At 41.4% G+C, this 18,706-nt stretch overlaps 1 protein-coding gene across 1 annotated transcript in view; it reads right to left on the bottom strand.

Annotated features, from left to right (window-relative positions):
* The window catches only part of DENND4C (DENN domain containing 4C), a 180,365-nt gene that overhangs the window by 17,115 nt on the left and 144,544 nt on the right, over positions 1 to 18,706 (bottom strand). The window contains exons 25-28 of the mRNA XM_089693962.1: positions 13,500 to 13,609; positions 11,758 to 11,933; positions 2,683 to 2,856; positions 1,067 to 1,247 (exon numbers count right to left, since the gene is read on the bottom strand). Of these exons, the coding sequence (XP_089550088.1) occupies positions 1,067 to 1,247; positions 2,683 to 2,856; positions 11,758 to 11,933; positions 13,500 to 13,609 (641 nt within the window). The remainder of the gene's footprint in view (positions 1 to 1,066; positions 1,248 to 2,682; positions 2,857 to 11,757; positions 11,934 to 13,499; positions 13,610 to 18,706) is intronic.

Below are 18,706 nucleotides of genomic sequence, written 5' to 3'. Positions count from 1 at the left end.
GGGGGCTTCTTGCAGATAGCTTGGCTTCACATAGGCGTCTTCTAATTGTAACAGTACTCACAGGTAACTTTAGACCTTCTTTGATCTTCCTGGAGCTGATTGTTGGCTGAGTCCTTGCCATTTTGGCTATTCTTCTATCCATTTGAACGGTAGTTTTTCGCTTTCTTCCACGTCTTTCAGGTTTTGGTTGCCATTTTAAAGCATTTGCGATCATTTTAGCTGAGCAGCCTATCATTTTCTGCACTTCTTTATATGTTTTCCCTTCTCCAATCAATTTTTTAATCAAGGTACGCTGTTCTTCTGAAAAATGTCTGGAACGACCCATTTTCCTCAGAATTTCAGAGAGAAATGTACTGTAACCAGCATGTACATTTGCTGCCTTCCTTCCCTAAATAAGGGCAATAATTTCCACCTGTTTTTCAAAGAATGAACGACCTCACTAATAGAACTCCACACTGCTATTATTTTGAACACGCCCCTTTCAATTAGTGATTCAATTACACAGAATCAGCAGCATGCATGTCATGACTGTTGGGTCTGTTGGATTTCTATTACTCTACTACACCTGCTAGTAAATTATTTGCCATGTAGAAATATCATTTCTACCAAAAACAGTGATTGATCAGGTTAGTGATGCTTGACTGCTATTATTTTGAACACAACTGTATATGACATTTATCAGGAATAGCATCCTATGAATTCTATTTATACTTTCTTTAAAGAACAAATGCAAAAGTACTCTGTTTGCTCAGTTTAACCAATCTGCTTCATATTACGGTAGAAAAATTTGCAATCTTTCTTCCACATGTACTAATGAAAGAACCAGCATCAGAAGAAAGATCTATAACAGAAATTGGACATGCAGATTTCACTTTAAATGGGCAGGTGATCTGCCAACACCTTCTAGCAAAAGAACTAAGACATTACACATTGAAATACCTAAAAGTGACCTTATTCTCAAAGTATATAAACAATAACCTTGTAAGTAACCATAAGGTCACAAGCCTTCAGAAAGTCTAAAAATTAAATTTGCTTTACCAGCCTAGTGATGAGTAGAAAGACATACCACAACTTCCTGAAGGCTGTTAGGTAGGCTAACCGTGGACACCCCATGAGAAGGTCTCTGTGAAAGGTCGATATTCTGGAGAGGTCCACCAACACTGTGGCTTCTTGTAAGAGAGGCAACTCGTTTTGGAGTACCGTTTTTGTCTGAAGAATTTGTATCTGTTTCTTGGATGTCAATGGAACTAGAAAAAACGGCTCAAATTAAACAGGGCTAAATGATTACCACAAATACAAAAAACACTTTCTACTTTAAAAAGTCCAACAAGCAAACTGTCTACCTTGCCAATAATAGAAGTTTACATTTGGGGCATTGACAATGTTTTGTCTATTATAGAGACACTGTCACCTTGACCACAAAAGTCAAAATGAGAATGCAAAATGGTCCCGACTGTACTAATTTTGCCTGCACCTGTGCATTCATGGACATAATGGGGTTCATTTACTAAAACTGAAGAGTGCAAAATCTGGTGCAGCTGTGCATGGTAGCCAAACAACTTCTGATGTCAGCTTGTTCACTCAACCTTTGACAAAAAAACAAAACAAAACTGGAAGCCGATTGGTTTCTATGCAGAGCTGCACCAGATCTTGCACTCTTCATTTTTAAGTAAATTAACCCCATTACATCTTCATGAATGCAGCCCTGTGTTTGACTGCAATGCTGCTAATGAAAGTTTAAAGGATAAATTCACCTTTGGGAACATGTAACATGATCCCATAGCTGTGGCCGTGGCCGTGACCCCCCCCCCCTCTGACAGATAATACAGGGAGAAGTTTTGACATGGCCACATCATTCGTTCATGGACGTCCGTGAATGAATGAACTGCAAGTCCTGACAGGTTTAGTGGCTATGGGCTTGTAGTTTTCAATGAACTACTACAGTGCTGTGGAGCACCATGGTAGTTCATTGAAGTTTCATCCCGTACGGCAAGCAGATATTCTGACAGGTCTGCAGGAGACCTGCATGGCATCAGCAGTCTACTGATCGCTGGTGCAATTGCTTTCCAGGCTCTTTTGGACAAAAATAATAAATGCATTTTTTTACCTGCAAAAAAAATGTGCATTTATTATTTTTGTCCAAAAGGTGAACATAAAAACACAGACTCCTACCCTACACTACACTACACTAAACTTACTACACAAAGTCCAAAAAACTGGCACTTTTGATGGGTCCCAGACCCCCACTTAGGGCAACCATTGAGGGGTTACCTGGGTGTGATCAGGAATAGAGTTCTTTACAAGAAAAAGGACAGGTAATGCAGCCATAAATGGCTCTAAAGGACAAGGGTGGAAAAAATTCACAGCCTGACAGTGACCATAGACAATCATATGCAGTCACTGTCCATTTATTCTGCCAGACATGAGAGCAGCGGCTGTTAAAATACAAAAGCCAGCAGGGAAATGTCCTCTGTCCATGTGGATGGGGAAACAATTGCTTTCTATCATTCAGCCTGCGGGAAAAATCTTAATAGTGTACGGCTTAGCCTTAGTCACGTGCAGAACCAATGCCGTATGTATGTTTTCTTCCAACCATCAGAAATAATAAATATGAACAGTGGCATATTCTAATAATACCATTGTTTTATCAATGTGTATGCACTGAAAACAGCAGACTATTACCTATGGCCAGTGGCCTTTGTGTTCTCTGGTGCTGCAAGTGGATGCAGAGAATCTGTCACATGGTTTTTCACATGGGTGGAGGGTGAGGATTCCTTTTTATGATGAGCAGTGTCTGTTGATTGATGGTTACTGCCCTGCAGACTGTCCCCTGAATTGCCTGGCTTGAGGAAAAAACTGACCAAGAAAAAAACATACATAGTAGATGAGCCACATTAATAAGCTGATGAAAGAATGTTCTTACGCTGCATTTAACAGGCATTAAAAATAGGATTTCTGTTGTCATTATAAAATTCTTTTCTTAGAGCCCATTGAGAGACACATGAATTCAGATACTGTTGGGTTAAACTGCTGCAAAATAAAATAGTCATAGGCAGTACCAAGAGCATGAAAATAAACACAGAAAGGTGGGACCTTTGTTCTTCAATGGTCCCCAAGAAAAGGATTTTATGGCAAGTGCAAAAATCCTGTTTTGTTTCTAATCCATGGAGAGACACAGGAATTCAGATACTGAAAAAGCAGTGCAATTGGGGAGTGAGCAACAACTGTAAACAAGTCCAACAAAACAGAACTAGGGACTGCCTGCAGCCCAAGAGCCCCCGGAAGAACCAACGCCTGAATTTGATACCTGATGAGGCCAAACCCTATAGGCGAATCAGTCAACATCGCCAGAAAGAAGACACAGAATCATACCAAGATAGAAAGGTCACCACCAGGGAGGAATTATTCTATGCAAAACAAACACCAAAACCTGAAGCAAGCAAACAACTGACCAACCACAACTCACCCAAACAGGTTAAAAAACCACAAAATCCCTGCAGAAAAGAAAGAAAAGCCCAAAATACTGATGTGACCAACAAGGAATAGGATCAAACCTCTGGAAGGAACAGGCCCCAAAAAAGGCAATCTATACAAAACAGATACTGTTGTGAAAGACTAGTCAGTCTAAGTAGGCAAGGCTCTATGCCTATGCACCCCTGCCTCCATGAACAAGACAGCGAACCATGATAAGCACAACCTATCAGAGAAATCCCAAAGTCAGCTATAGAACATAACAGCCTACAAAAGGGTGTGACATAAGTCCTCTAGAGAACTAGAGGAGAAGGAGATTCAAACACACAAAGCCATCATGACTGAAGTGTAGAGTGCAAGAAATGCACTTTTTCAAGGGTAAAAACATGGGAGGTAGAACGTAGCCCAATGATGGTGAGAAAGTAACCACCATAATAGAACTGGATGAAACTGGAAACATCCCAGACTTTTAGTAAAAGGTTACAGTTCACAATACATGACCATACATAGAGGCACGCAACAGGGCTGTTTTCCGTACCCTATTTTTTTCATTATGGCCCTAGAACCTTTGGCAGTCAAGCTCAGGTGTAAACCCGACATAAAAGGCATCTACAGTACGGACTGAGAACATGAATGTGCCCTTTTCGCGGATGACATCTTGATGCTTCTTTCTTTCCTAGTCAAATCAATTCCTAACCACCACCTAATCTTCTAAACATTTTACAATTATCGCAGGCCTTAAGGCTAACCATTCTAAATCCCTAGCATTAAATATAACGCTAGAAAATAGTACAATCTGCACTATCCAAAATTCATTCCCCTTTCATTTACAAAAGGAAGCTCTTCCACATTTGGGGATATTCCCAACTCTTTCCCTTTATACCCTTCCAATTATGCCCTTTTATATAAAAAAAATCGACGGCAGACCTTCAGCGATGGACCAGTAATCCACCGTCGTGGTTCAGTAGACTGTACATGATAAAGATGACTCTCCTGCCGAGATTACTATACTTGTTTAGAACCCTTCCTATAGCTATCCATATGTCAGACCTTAATATGTTTCAACGGGAGTTGCGGACATTTATCTGGGGGGATAAGTGACCATGGGTGAATAAGCTAACTAAACTGAGGGGTGGCCTGGGTGTATCTGATTAGGTCGAATATTTCCATGCTGCACAGATGGCATACTTAATCTGCTACCTTTCATTGAAATCTCAACCATTGTGGATGAAAACTGAATCATCCCTCCATCCTATTAGGTTGATTAGCCATCTGATGTGGTTGCAGACCAAGGATAGACCGACTATAAATGTGCCCCACATTATTATTTTCTTTGAATTTATGGGACAAACTAACAACTGCATATGGATTTAGATCCTCCCATGGCCCCCTTAGTTCATAACCCTGCTTTCACCCCAGGTCTCACCCCCCAAAATCTTGCCTGGTGGACAAAGTTCTGATATGAATTGCAGTAATGTGTGACCACAGGGGTATCTTATCGAAACAACTCCTCCAAGACAAACATCAGCTCCTTAATTCAGAACGTTACCAGTACTCTCATATTGCACATTTTTTTACTGCATTAAATTGATTTACCTCTTCCACACCGATGGATCATTTATTTAGAACTTTCAATAAGTATACTGGTCACATCTCAAAAATGTATAACATTCTGACTTCTAGTTCTGTTTGAAGTTTGGGAACCTTGGATTAATTATCTGTTGGTGGCCTTATGAGTTGCTTCCAGCGAGTACTGCTTTAAATGCAAAGGGTGCACTTCTTACTTTACTTTTTCTCTTTTTCTGGATCCTTTTCTTTCTTCTATCAATCCCTTTACATCGTCAGTAGACTACACAATATGGGGCATGATACCGCATAGGATGGATATGGGCCCACATTCGTGAGGGGTGAAATGGGCCGTGGTAGTTACTCCAGCCTTATTTACTTCCTCTTGTACCCACCAATTCTGTGGCATATGGGTACGCCTATGACTGCTTCTGAGGCAAGCCCAAAGGGGAGCCTGTTGAAGAACAATCCACATATCCCTGGCTTCAAGCCATAGTTTTAAAGATGTCCCTGTGCCCCTAGGTACAACAAAGCATTCATCGAGCTAGAGACAGGAACCTTATCAGTACTCTCGCCTGACTGAATGCAAAACCAAGGGGAGAAGCACAAAAAGGCAATCCTTAATAGGCTGCAAATCATAAATAAGAATTTATAAAAATTATCCAACAGTACTTTTCGTTGCCTATCCACTGTATCTATGTCGATTGATTGACAGACTCCTGGCCTGTCAGTTAAAGTATGAGACCACAGGAGGCAGGACAGACCAGGAGTTTCCTGGCCTGTCAATCAAATAGCACAGTTACAGCTGCGGTTGAAACAGAGACATGTGTGGAGAGATATAGCACAAAAGTGTATGCAACCAACACGTGGGAAGGAGATGGCTTGGGGGGGTCTGGGTGAGGTGGAGTGATTCCAAAACACTGTAGTGCAGCACCTCTCAAGAGACTGATGATTCTATACGGTGGCAGATATGGATAGCAGTGGGCACATCTGAGTGTAGCAGTTTATCTACTTGCCTACTGGGCACTTTCACCCCCCCCCCCCCCCACCCAGGCCAATTTTCAGCTTTCACTGCTGCCGCAGTCATGCAACACTTTACCTAAACAAAATTTTTTTAATTTTTTTGAGACATATAGAGCTTTATTTTGGTGGTATTTAATCCACACTTGTTTTTTTATTTTTTGCTTAACAAATGCAATAAAATTCTGGGGGAAAAAAACAAACAAAACGTTTTTGTTATAAAGTTTTGTAAATAAGTAATTTTTCACCTTCACCGATTTGCGTTGATGAGGCTGCACTGATAGGTGGTACGGATGGGCACAGGTATGTGGCGCTGATAGGCACTGACAGGTGGCACTGAAAGGCAGCACTGATAATCAGGGCACTGAGGAAAAGTGCCCTGATTATCAGTGTAGATGTCCCCTCCGAGGATTGCCGCTTATTGACTCAAGATAACTGGCATTTCCTATTTACATGTGATCAGCTGAGATTGGACACAGCTGATAACATGGTAAAGAGCCTACGTCATTGGCTCTTTACCGCAGCCCGTGATGTGCTCCCAGAACAAGACAGCTCCTACTTGTCAATCATTTCCCAATCCTGCAAGCAGGGGGTGATTAGAAATACATTTATTCACATGACATTTAGCAATTTACAAGACAATGTGGTGATATCAGACATACACGCATAGAAATGTCATTCAGGGTAAGCTTCCGGGGATGAACCTTCACACAACAGGATGAGCTTCCTTGGAAAGGAGTGCAACACCTGTATCTGTAATGCAAATGAGACACCACCGGGAGCAGCAGACTAAGTGTAGCAATACTCACAGAGGTAAAGGGTCAAGAGCCATATAACACGTGGGTCTTTCACCTCACGTGGCTCCAATCTTCCATTAATCATCCAGATGTTGGAGAGCCAAGCAGGGTTCAGCTGTCACTGGAACTTATGGATGTGGATGGGAGCCCTGGGAGACCTCAAGATAGCTGACGGAGGAGAGCATGTGGCCCAGGGAGTGAGGTCACGTGCGTGGGTGTGGTTATATGTTTGGAGGCGAGGCAGTCTCTTTCTCAAAACCAACAGGAAAGCTCCTTGGGCTGGGAGGACTGAAGGGCTCAGCAAGACTATGTAAATGATTTTATATTGGCAGCACACCACACCAGGGAGGACAGGAGACCTATGTGTATTCCAAAAAAGCTTTTTTTGTAAAATTTTGAATAAAATTGACCAGCAACTTGTGCAGACATACAGATGAGGTGGGCAGGCATATGGGGGGGGGGGGGGGGGTTGGAGAGGAGGGACAGAAAGAGAAAACAATCTAAGGGAATGTGATGAAAAAAAGAAGGATAATGATAAAAACAGGCAGGGCAAGGTGAAAACTCATTATTTAAATTGACTAATGGTTGGACCTTTGCAGGACTTCAGAAGATTATTGGGAGAGAAATAAAAATTATCTAAAGTTATTGGAAAACAACAATTTCTCACGGCCGGTGGTAACCCCAAAGGATAATAATTTTAGATTTTTGAATAAATGAATGCATCACACAAATGACAAGAATTACAGGTGTGATGGTATAAGCTCTTGGGGCTTAATGATGCTGACAAATAAGGGTCACAACCAAAACAGGGTGGTGGACAGACCTTGCCAGAGAAAACTGGAATTTAGGTAGGGATTCCAACTGCTAGTCAGTAAACTTTTTAAAGTTAAGCACAGCCTCTACAGGTTTAGCCGTTTTCTGAGAAGATAGCTCTCTAACAGATCCACAGAGGGTATAGGCTACTGCCATTGTTAAACTCACTCTCAAAAGGGAACAGTTCCAACACACTGATGTAGGGCCCAGGGCCCTTCAGGGTGCTTCCAGTCCACACAGATAAATACCCTTAATTGGGGGTATACTAGAAGGGCCTTTGCAGGTGTAGAAACTTTAAAAGACCCAGAACTTGAGACAGCAGGCTGACCCTCCAAATGCATAGTAGCATGTAGTGTCAATAAGGGTCAAAATGACATCATGTGACTACAATGCATCAAAAACAGTCTCATCAGAAGAAGACTGTGAGGATACTGGGTGCGAGTTAGGGATGGTCACTGTGACTGGCCTGTGCTAAGGCCCTGAGAAGACTCTACAGGGACGGCACAGAAGCAAGCTTAGAGCCTATGTGGTTGTTATCCACGAAAAACTGGGTGAATCTGACCACAAGGTTTTGAGTGAATACAATAGAAGCCACTGACAGCCAGGTAAGGAACTCTGTGCCTTCCTTGTGAAACTAAGGAAAATTATGATGATGCAGACACATTAACTACAGGATCACTTATCTTCAAGATCACACGTATCAGTGGCATCAGAGGGTACAGAGTAATCATCCCTAGAACCATAAGAAAGAGGGTCTCTCATGGCAGCGGGAATGTCCTCTTGGTGTTTAGGTATAAACATGTTGCAATAGTGTGGCTATATTGCAACTAGGCTCACATGTAAATAATAAATGCTCCAGGCTTATCCGCCCCCCAGGGGATTGCTCTGCCGCTGACCTCCACTGCCACCCACCTGAGATGCACAGATTTTTGTACACATGGTACCACATAAGGCAAGGTCTCAGGTACTCACAAACAGCTGATGGCTAATCAGGGTTGAATGACCAGAGGCAACTAAGTCACTGTAGGAGGGCAGTAGGAACGGACTTGAGATAAGAGTTTCACGTGGTGCTTTTGCCAAGCAAAACTGCAGCAAAATAATGCTTCTCCTATGCTGAATGACAGAAACAGCATGGAATGTGCACAAGCAACACTCCAACTCCGCACTCCATGCAATACCCAGCAGATAAAGCCAGTGCTCAGTTCCCCAAAGTCAAACAGCTGGTAGCATGAAATTTTAAAGTCACTCAGCGATGCCAATAATGAGGTAGTCCTCACTTCTTAGCCCAAACAGCCTATGCAAAATAGTGAGTTTTCAGAGACAAGGCAAGTGCTGCAGCACTGCCATGGGTCTGGACCTGGAAAGTGCTCAATGGCTAAATTGTACCAATACATGAAGTCAGGAAAACACCACAGGTGGATCCCAGTGTCCAAAGGTCAGATTGCAGCCCAGCAACAACCACTCCAGTAGGTTATGGGTACATTACTCCAAAGTTAGACTGAGAAAATGCAGATTAGTATAACCATCTTGCAGAGCCCAGCTCATGCACAGATGTAGTGAGAAATTTTGACTGAAGTCAATAGAAGAATCCAAAAACAGAATATAAGGAGAAAAAAGCTAGCACCAGTTTTTTAGGCTTTTCACATCCTCCTCCTAGTACACTAGTAAAAACAACTGACACATGTTGGGTATAGAAAGGGTTATTCTAGGCTGGCCTACAATTTTTTTTACCAGTGCGTAATCTGCTTATATACGGCAGTCTAAAACAACAGTATCTGAATTCCAATGTCACTTAATGGATGAGAAAGAAATACATAATTATAGGCATTTTGCCCTATCCAGGAAAATAATGCTTTAAATCAGAACTCTGATTAAAACTTTTATTTTGCATGCAGTGGGGCTGTACCTGCACTGCATGGGTTAAGTGTTCGCTTTGTCCAAGGGCTCAGGGAAAAGTTGTACTTAACCATTCCTCTGATCCTTTGGAAAACTGCGCTCCTACATGTCCAGTGGTGGACTGTTCCTGCCGTCTTCACATCCAGAGCGCGACGACATCCATAGGCGTGATGACGTCAGGAACAGCCCATGCACAAGACTGTTAACATGTGGGAGGGGTCAGGAGCAGCAGGGACTTTGCTTTCTAAGCCCCTAGATAAAAATGAGCATTTAATCCATGCAATGCAGGCACAGCCCCAATGAAACTGTATAGCAAAATAATCATTTTGCCTGGATTTCTTCTTTAAACAAAATCTTACTAAAAGCCAAAACACAGAAAGAAGTGCTTCTATGTGACATTTTGTTTCATTTTAATAAATTTTACATTTAAAGCAGAAGATACAAATATTTTCTAATGCAAACACTCTGAAAATGCAAGTTAAAAAAATAGTGCATGCATACACACATAATCTGTGTTACCTTCTGTGTTATCCATATTCTATCTTGCAGAAATTGTTCCATTACCGCTAAGTACTAGTGATGAAGGTGTTACTACTGCCTGGGAAAATTAATGCAGCCATTCACTCACAGAAAGTTCTCTGTGGGAACTGCTTTCATTCTTTGCTAGGAACCAGGCATGTAATAGGACAGTTTTCTCTCCGCATGTGGAACCCTAATTCTTTTGTGCAGCCAGTTGAGATCAAGCCAGAAGTCATAAAGAATCCTAGATCCTGTTGCTATGTGCTGTGCAGCAGCTGGGAAATATACAGAGAAAGCACAAGACAAACAGTTTTCCAGGTGTGCATGCACTATATTTAAGTTGCAATTTCAGAATGTTTGCATTTACAAAAAAAAATGAAACTCTAGTTCTTTACAGGATGCATTCAGTTATGCTGTGCATTGCACAGTCTTAAAGGAGAAGTTCACCTTTAGAGCATGTTACATATTAAACCCGTTTTTAGGGCGGAACATGTAACATGTTCCAGCTTCTGCACCTTGTTCCCTGATCCCCCCCCCCGTTACAGTGGGCAGCGGATCTTCTGCTTTTGACAGCAGGCAGCAGATCTTCTCCCTGCACCTGCTATCACATTTTAAAAAGAGCAGAATTCTGTGAAGAAATTAGCTAAAACTACAGCCAGCTTGTAGTTCTCACTGAACTGAGAGGATACCGATGAGCGCTCTCATAGTTCATCGATTCTTCCTGCCTGTATGGAAAGTAGGGGCAGACAGAAGAATGAGTGTTTGCAAGAGCCTGGTATTGCACCATTGATCTGCTGATCACGGGTGCAATGCTTTACAAGCTGCAGAGTGAAAAAAAAAATAATAAATTCACATTTTTTTTTACCTGCAGAAATAAGTGCATTTATTTTATTTATTTTTTTTTTACAAAAGGTGAACTCAGCCTTTAACGAGTGACCTGAGAAAGGAACTGAGGAGAAATTTCTCCAACATCAATTCTGACTGCAGCAAAACCCTTTAAGGTATTAACCCTTCTTTATCATGTCCAGGCTTGTCCCCTTGTTCCAGTGTCCGCGCCCAGGGGGATTGCTCTGCCACTGACCACCACAGCCACCCACCTGAGACGCACAGATTTTTGTACACATGGTACCACATAGATTTTCGTACCACAGTTATGTGGTATATGTGCAATTTTCTTGTTAAATATGGAGTTGTGTTAACTATTTTGTAATATGTGGTTTTTCCATATTCAGCCTTTACCATAGTCTTCTCATCTGATCCTCAGCTAGTCCTAAAGAAGCTTTACGAGAAATGTGTTGACTTTTGAGGATTGATCACTACGAGTTATGCGATATCTGTATTTTATATATATACTATTGAATTTAGAATGTACATGACATCTAAAAATCAGTCATAAAAATTAAGCCTCATCTCATTTGTACCTGTAAAGTCCATACATACTGGGTTTTTTTGGTGTTGAGGTTACCGCTTGTAACAGGGACATGGGGTGTGAAAATTCCTCTCACACAGACAGCAACCACAACCTGAGAGAGCATTTACCTGGTATTACATCACACATCTATAAATTAAATGTCATTTTATATCTTTGTTTAGCAGTAGGTTTTGTAAACCCTACACATGGCAATGCTACAGCTGTTGGTTTACAAATCCACTTCTCAGACAATTATCAACAAACCTGGCAGAACCACGCAAATCCTTGAATTCGATGTTAAGGAGAGGCAAGAAGGTGGTTTTGCAAAACGGGCAAATTGTGTTCAGGTTGGAATCATCTGCAGTCCATCCTGCCATAATCTCTTCATCATAAACCAGAGCATCACAAGCTCTGCACTGGGAACAACTAGACATCAAGACCTGCAAAAATAATAATAGGCATTTTTAAAATTTCTTTAAGACACAGCCACACACAGAATGAAATTTGGCTGGTCCCTTTTCTGACACAATATATTTTGCTAGAAAATTTCTTAAACACCCCAGACATTATAAAATAAATTGGACACGCTCATACACCGACGACAAACAACATATATTTTGCTATCCACAGACGACACTTTAAAAGCTTTTACAGGATACCATTTTAGATTTACACATGAGGTCTGGTGCTAGAATCACTATCCTCAATCTAAAGTTTGAGGTGATTACTCACATGTGTGGGACAATGCGCACGGGACCGATGCGTGCGTTCTCCTTTGTGCGCAAGTATGGAGGGGGTGGGCTTTAAAATGTTTGTTTTACTTTTGATCACTTTTATTGTTACCACAAGGAATATAAATATCCCCTGTGATAGCGACAGGAAGTGACAGGTACTCTTTGTGGAGAGTGGACCCCATGTGTCTCCCCTGCCCTGAAAAGCATCTGTTCACACCAAGATCGGTGTGATCAGATACTTTCCCTATTTAAAAATGGCGCTGTTTACATCCAGAGAAATCGGAAGTGATGAATACTCACTGCTTCTGGTTTCCTATAGCATAGAGGTGATCAGAGCCATTCCGGTCTCTAATTACCTCTATGGTTAGGCAGTGTAGGTGCAGGCTGGTCGCTCGGGCCTCCCCAGGGGACGGGATAGCCCAAGAAAACCATGGAAGGCGTTCCCTTCTGCTGCTTGTAAAAGCAATCCATCTGATAGGATTGCTTTTATAAGAAAGCCGATTGTTTGCTCTAAAATCTATACCAAGATGATGCCTGTGGCTGCAGGCTTTGTCCCAGTATGACCACTTGAAGTCCAGTGACATATGGGTATGTTGCTGGTCATCAAGTGGTTATAATCCAAACACCATTCTTTCAGTACATTTGATGACTTCATGAAAGACATTCGAAAAAACATAGAAATGAATATGAGGACAGTGTGCAAACATGGGTGCAGCCTGGAAGAATTTCACAAGGGGCTGTGCACTTGATTGAGCAGAGGCGAATAAAAAACTTAGAGGAAGAGGGCCAGGGTCTACCATATGTGTATGTATAACTAAAACCACAGATACATATTAGACTGAATTCTGCCATAGGCCCAGTTTGGACATATTTTAGCGGTTGTGCAATCCAGTAAGAGTTACATCGCTGGAATAGGGACAGGTGAGTATAAGAAAAGGAGGGGGAGGGGGCTGGGGGCATACCATATGTGTAACCAAAAACACAGTCATATCTTAAACTGTATTCCATGGTATACTACTTTTCATCCTTTCCCTCAAAAGTTGAGCAGGCAGAACATAGTATTTGCACAGATTATTAACTGCCCAGTGACCAACTTGCTAGAACCCAGGTTATGCATATATTACATACTGTATATCAACTTTATAGCATACTAATGCAAACTCTTATTGCACACAATTGATGTTTGCAGTATATTCTGAAGAACAGCTAAAAACCATTATTTGTATAGAAGTGGTTTTGTCGTGGCTGATCCATCAGTCACATCACACTCACCTCCATGGCACAATTCTGAAAAATGCTCGATAAGCTGGTATTTTGAGAAGATCCATGTTCTGATTTTTCTGACTCCAAGCCTCTCATACCTCTTCCTGGAGTTGAATCACCTTTAGACAGTAACACAGGAGTAACTTAAATCATTTACTAATAACTAAGAAGTTTGTCATCAAGTCATGTGATGCTTACTAAAAATATTCAGCTCAATAGTTAAACAAGACCATTTTTTGTACAACCATACCATCACTGTCAGGAGACCAGTCTCATATAGCATTTGGTATTTAACATGATAGTGAACAAGACATAACCAAACTTTTTCTGTGACAGAACAGCAGCTAAGGTGAAATAAGCATAAAGATGAATAAGTAGATATTTGTATGTAATATTCTAAAAGGGGCCAGATCAACTGTAAGGAGATGGTTTTAATTAGCCTCCACAACTAATGTGCACCAAGCTCTTAGCCAGATCTGGCTTCAGAGTAATCAAGATTTTGTTTCCATTTTAGTACATAAGGAAGAGGAATGCTCTGGAGCTTTGTCCTAAGTAGAGTTTAAATAAAGGACTCCAGGGACACGAATAATTTATTTTCAAAAATTGAAAGGGGGGACAGCTCCTGTATAGAACCTTTCGGCATTTGAAAGAAATGCTCAAGCCTGGTACAAGTGGGCTAATGTCAGGCATCGGCCGGTTCAACAGAAACCTGTTGGCATTCAGCCCATGTGTGTGGCAGCCGGTCCGACAAAAGCCAGCCATTTAGCTCGCTTCTGTCGAAGGGGCATGACCGAAAGAGGTCTGCCAATCAGCACGCTAACTGGAGTGTTCTGGCGGGGGGGCCGTCCCCAGTCAGAACACAATAGCACAGCCAGGGAGATTGCTGTACTATCTTCAGATAGTTTGTACAGTGGATCCTCCTGAGCTTTCAGTTTTTTTCCATTCAGTCCGTTGTGTAGAATGAGAAATAACTAGTAGTGTATACCAGGCTTTAATCTGAAGGTGCTTAAAAATATCTCCCAGTTTGAGGAGTTTATGTCAGTGTCTACAGCTGGATACACACAGTTTTTTTCCCTTTAACCAGCAAGCTGATCAAAAAAAAAAAAAAAAAAACCTCAGCAGATTTCTACATCCAATCTTCCCTAATGCTCTATTGTATTCCGATAGTGGGCCCTCCACCTCACCCCCTACCAAAATACACTGGTTTTTCAGCAGGAATCTAACAGGAGCCATTCTGACGAGCTACACAAAGATCGAAATTCCTTGCCCGTGTTAGAAAAAAAAAAAGTTTTGCCAAATATAAAGACAGGTGATGCCAACAATGAAAAGCGTGTAAGCTGGCATAACTCTGTAAGAGCAATGAGTTGCCCAGTAAGGACATCAAGGGGGTATGTGGAGATACTAACTGATATGAAAACTTTATCCCATAGATGTAGAGTATACAGTCAAGTCCATAAATATTGGGACATCGACACAATTCTAACATTTTTGGCTCTATACACCACCACAATGTATTTGAAGTGAAACGAAAAAGATGTGCTTTAACTGCAGACTGTCGGCTTTAATTTGAGGGTATTTACATCCAAATCAGGTGAACAGTGTAGGAATTACAACAGTTTGCATATGTGCCTCCCACTTGTTAAGGGACCAAAAGTAATGGGACAATTGGCTTCTCAGCTGTTCCATGGCCAGGTGTGTGTTATTCCCTCATTATCCCAATTACAATGAGCAGATAAAAGGTCCAGAGTTCATTTCAAGTTGGAATCTGTTGCTGTCAACTCTCAAGATGAGATCCAAAGAGCTGTCACTATCAGTGAAGCAAGCCATCATTAAGCTGAAAAAACAAAACAAACTCATCAGAGAGATAGCAAAAACATTAGGCGTGGCCAAAACAACTGTTTGGACATTTTTAAAAAGAAGGAACGCACCGGAGAGCTCAGCAACACCAAAAGACCCAGAAGACCACGGAAAACAACTGTGGTGGATGACCGAAGAATTCTTTCCCAGGTGAAGAAAACACCCTTCACAACAGTTAGCCAGATCAAGAATACTCTCCAGGAGGTAGGTGTATGTGTGTCAAAGTCAACAATCAAGAGAAGACTTCACCAGAGTGAATACAGAGGGTTCACCACAAGATGTAAACCATTGGTGAGCCTCAAAAACAGGAAGTGCCAGATTAGAGTTTGCCAAACGACATCTAAAAAAGCCTTCACAGTTCTGGAACAACATCCTATGGACAGATGAGACCAAGATTAACTTGTACCAGAGTGATGGGAAGAAAAAAGTATGGAGAAGGAAAGGAACTGCTCATGATCCTAAGCATACCACCTCATCAGTGAAGCATGGTGGTGGTAGTGTCATGGCGTGGACATGTATGGCTGCCAATGGAACTGGTTCTCTTTGTATTTATTGATGATGTGACTGCTGACAAAAGCAGAAGGATGAATTCTGAAGTGTTTCGGGCAATATTATCTACTCATATTCAGCCAAATGCTTCAGAACTCATTGGACGCCGCTTCACAGTGCAGATGGACAATGACCCAAAGCATACTGCAAAAGCAACCAAAGAGTTTTTTAAGGGAAAGAAGTGGAATGGTATGCAATGGCCAAGTCAATCACCTGACCTGAATCCGATTGAGCATGCATTTCACTTGCTGAAGACAAAACTGAAGGGAAAATGCCCCAAGAACAAGCAGGAACTGAAGACAGTTGCAGTAGAGGCCTGGCAGAGCATCACCAGGGATGAAACCCAGCGTTTGGTGATGTCTATGCGTTCCAGACTTTAAGCTGTAATTTACTGCAAAGGATTTGTAACAACGTATTAAAAAGTGAAAGTTTGATTTATGATTATTATTCTGTCCCATTACTTTTGGTCCCTTAACAAGTGGGAGGCACATATGCAAACTGTTGTAATTCCTACACCGTTCACCTGATTTGGATGTAAATACCCTCAAATTAAAGCTGACAGTCTGCAGTTAAAGCACATCTTGTTTGTTTCATTTCAAATCCATTGTGGTGGTGTATAGAGCCAAAAATGTTAGAATTGTGTCGATGTCCCAATATTTATGGACCTGACTGTATGTGTAGTGATGTGGCAAGGTAACTAACCTACACTGCTTTGATATTAAACAAAGCAGGATGGCTGTCAATGCAGGAGGCATGTCAACAGTAGTCTGCCACTGTGCCATTTGGGCTCATTAAGCTGCCTGACAATATTTATGAAAAATCAGGAAATCCTGTACGGAATCATTTACGCATCCCTATGAAAGGAGTCTTTTCATAAAAGATGCAAAATCCATTGCTGTGCTGTTCAAAAGTGAAATTGAGGAATGGCAATTGGTTAAACATGAGCATATTAAAACATTTTAGACGGCAGAAACATTTTCACCATCTTAATTCTCCTCAGCCAGGAAATATTGGGCTTCTCCCAAGGAGCCAATAGAGAATGCAAATGTGAACAATTAAGGAAAATTGGTGTGCCAGAAAACTTTGTATGTTACTACCCAAAGAAGGCAGGACAGAGAATACACGAGTAAAGGAAAAAGACTGCTGAAGGGGTTAACTAAGATGGTCAAGGAAAGAAACAATTGAGGGCTATCAAATTGTTGGTGTTAACATGAAGCGCAGACAGATACGCAAAGTGATGCTACAATGGTATTCAGTTTGAAAGGGAAATTACAGGATTAGACTGCATCAAGCATATAAACTGCAAAAAAGATCTTATGACGGTACCCTGCCACTTCTATGCCATTGGAGTCCCTGTGTGAGCAAATGGCCTGATCCCATAGCATGGTGGCAAGGGTGATTAAAATCAGGAACAACATTCAGCTTTGTAATGTGCCTATCAGACCAGAAACCACTATAACAGATGTATGCCATCAGGGAAAAATATATTATGTTTTAGATAAAAACCAAGGGCCAAACTCCCAACCTTGGAGAACATATTGTAAATGTCCCCAGCTCAGAAGTTGGATTAGTATGGAGTTATGAAAGCATACCAATAGTTGAGATAAGAGAGTAGCTCCCCAACAGAAAGAATGTCTGACATTAGTTAAATGTTTTGGTGTGGTAGGGGGAAAACAATATCTGAAAACATTTTAAAGTAAGATGCCGAGAACCCAACAGTGTCCACTTTTTCCAGGTTTCAGATATTTTATAGCCTGCAGAATATCTATCTGATTAATTTTATCATCTCTGGAAGCTCTGGAGGACTCCAAAAGCGGCAGAAAAGCTAGGTTCTCAAAATATGTTTCCACAGCCCAAAGATCCAGAGGGTCAGTACTCTGGTATAAATTTTTTAGTCTTAGTATGGAATATTCAGAGGATTATAAAAGGATTAGCCACAGGATGACCCTGCCCAATCCGCCCTCAGCCCCTGCCCCCTTTTTGTGGGCGCTATCAAGGTCAGTGGAGAGTGTATATTTTGTCAGGTGTATGCTGGCAGGCTTAGCTCCAAAAAAAGGGGGTAGGTCCCCGAGACGTGTTAGATGGCCAGCATACTGCGGTGGTTTACAATTCTAGCACTGAATGGTGTCTCAAGTTTTTAATTCTTTTTTTTTTTTATCTTCTACCTTTGTGAGCTTTAATTTTGTAATCTTCCATGTTTTCATACATTAAATCTCTGGTAATGCGCTAGATGTTTGCTACTCATGTGTTTTCTACAAGAATAGAGTTGGTTCTGTATAAACAATGGGGTTCTATTAGTAGGGGAGGGGGTGCTTTGAAAAGCCATTACAAAGGAATCTAGCAATGGTGCATTTGTTGTGAAAAATGTAATTACTATGACTCCTCCCTCTGCAGTAATGACAGGGTAAGAGTCAAATTTACTGCATCATGATTAAACCAGGATAGTGGAAGTATTGATGTTGAGAATATCTGAGGCAAAGAAGTGTTCTAAACAAAGATATAGTCGATATGGAGGAAGGTATTATGAGAGTTTGAACAGAATGAATAAGTCTGTTTGCTAGGATGCATTTTCCTCCAGGAATCTACTACATGGTGTTGAGATAATAGATCACAAAACTGCCTAGCTGTGGCTATGACAGGTGGGGTTGTGGTGGGGGTGCCAGGTTTATAACAGTCTATAGAAGAATATAACAGCAGGTTGGAACCCTCACACAAAAGCATGAGTCAAGAACCTGGAGCAAACGAGTGTAGAAATCTGACCTGAGTTCAGGACATAACAGGTGTGTGGTAGATCACGGCAGGTACCTGCC

Source organism: Staurois parvus, unplaced genomic scaffold (genome assembly GCF_062004578.1).
Source record: "Staurois parvus isolate SC_StPar_1 unplaced genomic scaffold, SC_StPar_1.0 ptg000644l, whole genome shotgun sequence".
Classification (NCBI taxonomy): Eukaryota; Metazoa; Chordata; class Amphibia; order Anura; family Ranidae; genus Staurois; species Staurois parvus.
Note: the sequence above shows the minus strand (reverse complement) of the source record. Positions and strands in the feature narration are given on the sequence as shown.